The following is a 4,955-nucleotide window of genomic DNA, read 5'->3' on the forward strand; positions in this document are numbered from 1 at the left end:
TCATTTTCACAGTATTTTATCACTGGCTGAAAAGCTATCACAGCTACTGTCAGAATGGGAAGTCCCATCTGTCAATCTCTCCAAGTTGGACACCTTATTCTTAGAGCCTTGCTGTGTCTCAGTCAGGCCCGACAAAGTTTAATGACCTTAATATCCCCTGGAATTAAGGTTATAGATGGGTATAAGCTGTCATGTGGGTGTTAAGAATAGAACCCAGATCCTTTGGAGGGGTAGCCAGGGCTCTTAACCACTGAGTCATCTCTCCAGCCCTAAGATAAAATATGGTTGGGAGTCACAAGCAGGCCTTAGCAATGATTCAGCCATATATTCTTATATTGTGAATGACAAAGTTCCATTTCCTCAGCTGGAGCTTGAGTATTAGATTTCCATTATCTCAAGGATTAAGTAAGTACCATGTTTGCAAAAATGATTAAAGGTTCTGTGTACATTGTACCTACGTGAAGGAAACAAATGTCTGACATCAAAGGAGAAAGCCTAATGATTGTTAAAAAGGTAACCACAGGTTAGTCTAGATAGTTACCTTAAATATCTTTTAAAAAATGACAGAAAAAAGCCTGTCACTCTTCAAGGAGGAAGAAAAGGGACTGATTTGATTAGCCGTTCCCAAATTATTCACTGAATACACAATTTATTACATAGCTCTCCCAGTCTATCTCAGGACACAGTTTAAATGTGCTCTGCTTTAGAGAGGAAGAACCCTTTGCCAGTGACTCCGGACAACTGACCTGATGAATCAGAGGGAGTAAGATGGTCAGGGATCCCCAAAAGCAAGCACCTCCGCCTGAATTTGGCTTTATCTAAATGGTTACTTCTCCCTGACCCTGGTTGGTTCATGTGGATCAATACTTGACCAATCACAAAAAGAATCTACAAGAGAAATGTGATTTTCTTGTAGTGGAAGGGGGAAGAAGAAACAAGAATTTGATATTTACACAGAGTGAAGTTCACTTTTCCTCACATTTAAGGATTTGGACATAATGAGTTATTCCGAAGAAAGGATAGTAGGAAATACACAAGAATAGACTCGGGTGTTTAAAGAAGGGACATTTTAGTTGGGCAATGGTGGAATATGCCTTTAATCCCAGCAAACCTGGAGGCAGAGGCAGGCAGATCTCTGAGTTTGAGGCCAGTCTAATCTACAAAGTGAGTTCCAGGACAGCCCGGATTGTTACACAGAGAAACCTTGTCTTAAAAAAAACAAAAAACCAACCAACCAACCAAACAACATTTTCTCAAAGCTTGTTGGTGCAAGTCTGTAATTCCAGCATTAAGGAAACTAAGGCAGGAGGATCACCACAAATTTAAGCCAGCCAATGATATCGTGTGAGACCCTGTCTCAATAAACAAGCAAGCAAAATTTTGGGCAACAATAAGTCACACAACACCTCAATTATAGAGACCAGAGTGAAGGGGGGGAAGAAGGAAGGGAATAATCAGGAATTAGCAAGAAAGCTGGAACTCAGTAGGTATGGCCAGGTTCAGGCAAATGACCCTAAACAAGGTCTTGAGTGTGCACCTCAGTTTCCCATCTGGCAAACAGAAACATCTGCCTTGCTGGTTTATTACAAGAAAGAAATCAAATAACATAGCTAGCTAGTAAGATAAGTAGTTGGAAGCATCTGACAGTCATGAGAACTGAATGGTAGATTACTATCAATTTAATGCAATATAACTCATCAAATATTGACTGAACCCTTACTACTTGCCTAGGACTGTATCCCTGGTGCTGGAATTGAAAGGGGCTGAGTAAGATGTCTGGTTAACAACTTGGACCAGGGTAATTGGAATGAAGGCAGTTTGGGGCTCTGTAGCAGATGGACTATGTGTATATATTATAAATATATACATAGGTGCCCAGCCATTCATTACTTTGTGTTGCTCCAATTTATCTCATTTCTTCCTTCTCTCCAACTATTCACTTTGGTTCCTATAATTCATGACATATATGGTGTTGGCTTAGTTAGGGTTTCTATTGCTGTGAAGGAAAACCATGACCACAGAAACTCTTATAAAGGAAAAACAATTAATTGTGGTAGCTTACATTTTCAGAGATTCAGTCCATTATCATCAGGGCAGGGTCAGGACCACTCCCACAGGTTATTTAGGACAGGTGGTCTTTGGGTTTTGTGTGCCCCCTTTCCATGCCATGCTTTCCTGGCCACCCGGGACTGCTCTCTTTAGCCTTTGCAGAGTTTCCTCAAGTCCCTCAGATTTCAGCTTTCACACCCCTGCAAATAAAAGTTAGGCCTTGCCAAGAGTGTCCTTCAGTTTTGTGGAAGATTTTGTTTCCTAGATAGGTCCATATTAGGGCAGAAAGAAAACGGTAGCTTTGGAAAATTAAGTATTTTTAGGGATCGGAGCAGAACTTCCATCTTTTGCAGTAGCTTATAATCATCCAGAAACTTTTGCATATTATTAATTCACGCAGGTCACCAATGCCCAAGGCTTAGGGTAGCCCAGATCGTGTGATATCAGGAAGAGTCCGGCAGAGAGAGAGGCTGAATAAGGTGTGGACCCGGCACTTAGGACTTGCACAGCTTTTGAGTAAACGAGGTACAGAACTACTTCATCCAACCTTTCAGCCCGCCCAGTGTTGAATACAAGTCGTCCGAATATGTCAAGGGTAAACTGACTAATGCATTTTCAACTTCTCAAAAACTGTCTGCAAAACTGTCTGCATGTAACCCTATCCTAAACGGACATGCCAAGTTTAGTCTGTCCTTGGAAACAGATGAACACCACCTGCACACGGTGATGAATGGGGGCAGAAAAACAGAAACCAGTGGAACTTGAGTGTAGATCACGCGCCTAGTGGGGGGCCGGATTTACTGTTGCCAAATTCAGCTGTCTGTTTATTCATCCTTCCTCGCCTTCTCTGAGAGGCCACAAACACTTTGAACTGCAAATCCTCTTTGGCAGGGTGACAGGGTGGCCTCTAGTCACCTGCAACATTTCCCAGGCCTGTATGTGGCGCTCAAGCGCAGGGACAGCCAAGATAGGTCCCAGAGCCAGCTCCTGCGACACCCACATAGCCACTTGAGACGTAGAAGGAGGAAGTGGCTGTAAGGCGGGCTGTCCGTTGTCCCTTGGGATTGGGCCCTTGAAAGCTGGGCGGGACTCCGGCTATGGTATATAAGAGGCGCACCACTGTCCCAGCTGTAGTGCTGAAGGTGCTCTTGCAATCAGATCCAGCGAGACTGAAGAAGAAAAGGTCTGATTTCTATATATTCGTGTATTTAGTTTTGATAACTGGAAGGCAGAATGGGCATGAGGATGCACCAAAGGCTCGTGCTGATCCGGAACCCTAGATGTATGGAAATTAGAGGAACTAGGATCTAGGATTTCAAAGGATTTAGGGAGGGATCCACTGGATTCCAGGAGCCCAAACTCATCTGTTTTTCTCTGTGTTGCAGGCACGCTTCTGTTCGCCGCGCTGAACCTCAGACTAGGAGGATGCGCCTCCTCGGTCGACTCCGCTCCTCGGCTCCTGAGCCCGCCTTCTCCAACGTGCTCACCCCGGGCCGCATCCCAGAGTTTTGCATCCCTCCGCGGCTGCCCGTCCCTTGCGTTCCCGAATCGCCGCAATCGGCCGCAGCTCTACCTTGGCGCTGCGCGGCCGAACCCGACCTGTGGCTGCGCATCCCTACGGACTGCGACGATAATGACTTTGACCACACGGGTCGAACCGACTGGGACCCGCGCTCACAGGCCGCGCTCTCGCTGCCGCACCTGCCCCGCGCACGCACCGCCTACGGTTTCTGCGCGCTGCTCGAGAGCCCGCACACGCGCCGAAAGGAGTCGCTCTTCCTCGGCCACCCAGGCGTTCCCCGGCCCGGACTTCGCCACCGCGCGCACACCTACGCGGGCCCGCGCCGAGCCTCGGACCCTGCGCGCACCGCCCCGACTGATCTGAACACTGCTCCGCCACCCGCTCCTGTGCCCTGCGTACGCCGCCTCCTGCGCGCCCCCGATGGGCTGCTGAGCCGCGCACTGCGGGCCCCTCGAGGTCGGGCGAGCACGCGCCCCACGCCCAGTGGCGCCGAGCGCGAGCGTGCTGCCTCCTGCGCGCCCCCGACCCCAACCGGCCCGGATCATGAACGCCTGCACGCCGAGGCCAACGTGGCTCTGGGCCGCGGGGATTGCACGCTGCGCCTGGCCGCCGAGTACTGTCCGCGCAGCGCGTGTCTCCGCCTCCGCCTGTTGCGCGCAGAGGGCCCGGCCGCCGCGCTCGAACCCCGCTCCCTGGGCTGCCGCCTCAGCCTGGTGCTGCGGCCCTCGGGCCAGCAGCGCGCCAGTGTTCTCCGGCGCAGCCGCAAGGCCGCCCTGGACCAGGACTGCTGCTTCGATGGGCTCTCGGAGGAGCAGCTGCGCCGCCTGGCCGTGCGCATTAAGGCTGAGAGCAAGGGCCGCGGGCTGGAGCGTGGACGACCGCTGGGCCAGGGTGAGCTGCTGCTGGGCTCGCTACTGCTGCTCTGAGCCCGGATTCCGTGGGAGCAAGGACACTGACATTCATTTGGCCTTGAGATGCATATACTCTTGGCCCTGGGACATTCAGAGCCTCTTGGACGCTGACGGTGGCCTGCTTCTGGAACACACACACACAGCCTCTTGTCTTAAGTATACTTTCCCTTTTGTACAAAATAAAAGTTATTTATTTTTCTATTTATAACCTTGCAGTGTTAATGTTTTCTTCATTGGCCTCCATTTTTCTCGTCGCGTTTTGGTAGCAAAAGAAAAAACAATGGCTTTCTTAGTTCTATTCATAGCACTTGATCCTCTTTCAGACCATAAAAACAAAAACAGGTTCTCCCTGAAGTGGAAGAGTGTGAAAGAAGGGAAGCACTCTCACGTGCTTGCTTTTCCTGTCCCCCTGCTTTGTGTGAACTCTGAGAGGTTCACGTAGCAGAGAGAGAGAGAGAGAGAGAGAGAGAGAG

General features: G+C 49.6%; 1 protein-coding gene across 1 annotated transcript; it reads left to right on the forward strand.

Annotated features, from left to right (window-relative positions):
- Window positions 1-1,869: 1,869 nt before the first annotated feature.
- Window positions 1,870-4,690, forward strand: LOC130873342 (C2 calcium-dependent domain-containing protein 4A-like). The gene is made up of 2 exons (XM_057768134.1): window positions 1,870-3,232; window positions 3,435-4,690. The coding sequence occupies exons 1-2, from the start codon at window positions 3,147-3,149 to the stop codon at window positions 4,495-4,497; spliced, it is 1,149 nt and encodes a 382-aa protein (XP_057624117.1). The 5' UTR covers window positions 1,870-3,146; the 3' UTR covers window positions 4,498-4,690.
- The last annotated feature ends 265 nt before the right edge of the window (window positions 4,691-4,955 follow it).

The sequence above is a fragment of the Chionomys nivalis genome, chromosome 4 (assembly GCF_950005125.1).
Source record: "Chionomys nivalis chromosome 4, mChiNiv1.1, whole genome shotgun sequence".
Taxonomy (NCBI): domain Eukaryota; kingdom Metazoa; phylum Chordata; class Mammalia; order Rodentia; family Cricetidae; genus Chionomys; species Chionomys nivalis.

Bases quoted from the DNA above. Each gene is read 5' to 3' on its own strand.
- LOC130873342 (XM_057768134.1), top strand. From the start codon at position 3,147: ATGGTATATAAGAGGCGCACCACTGTCCCAGCTGTAGTGCTGAAGGTG. The intron at 3,233-3,434 runs GTCTGATTTCTA...TCTGTGTTGCAG, and splicing joins GCGAGACTGAAGAAGAAAAG to GCACGCTTCTGTTCGCCGCG.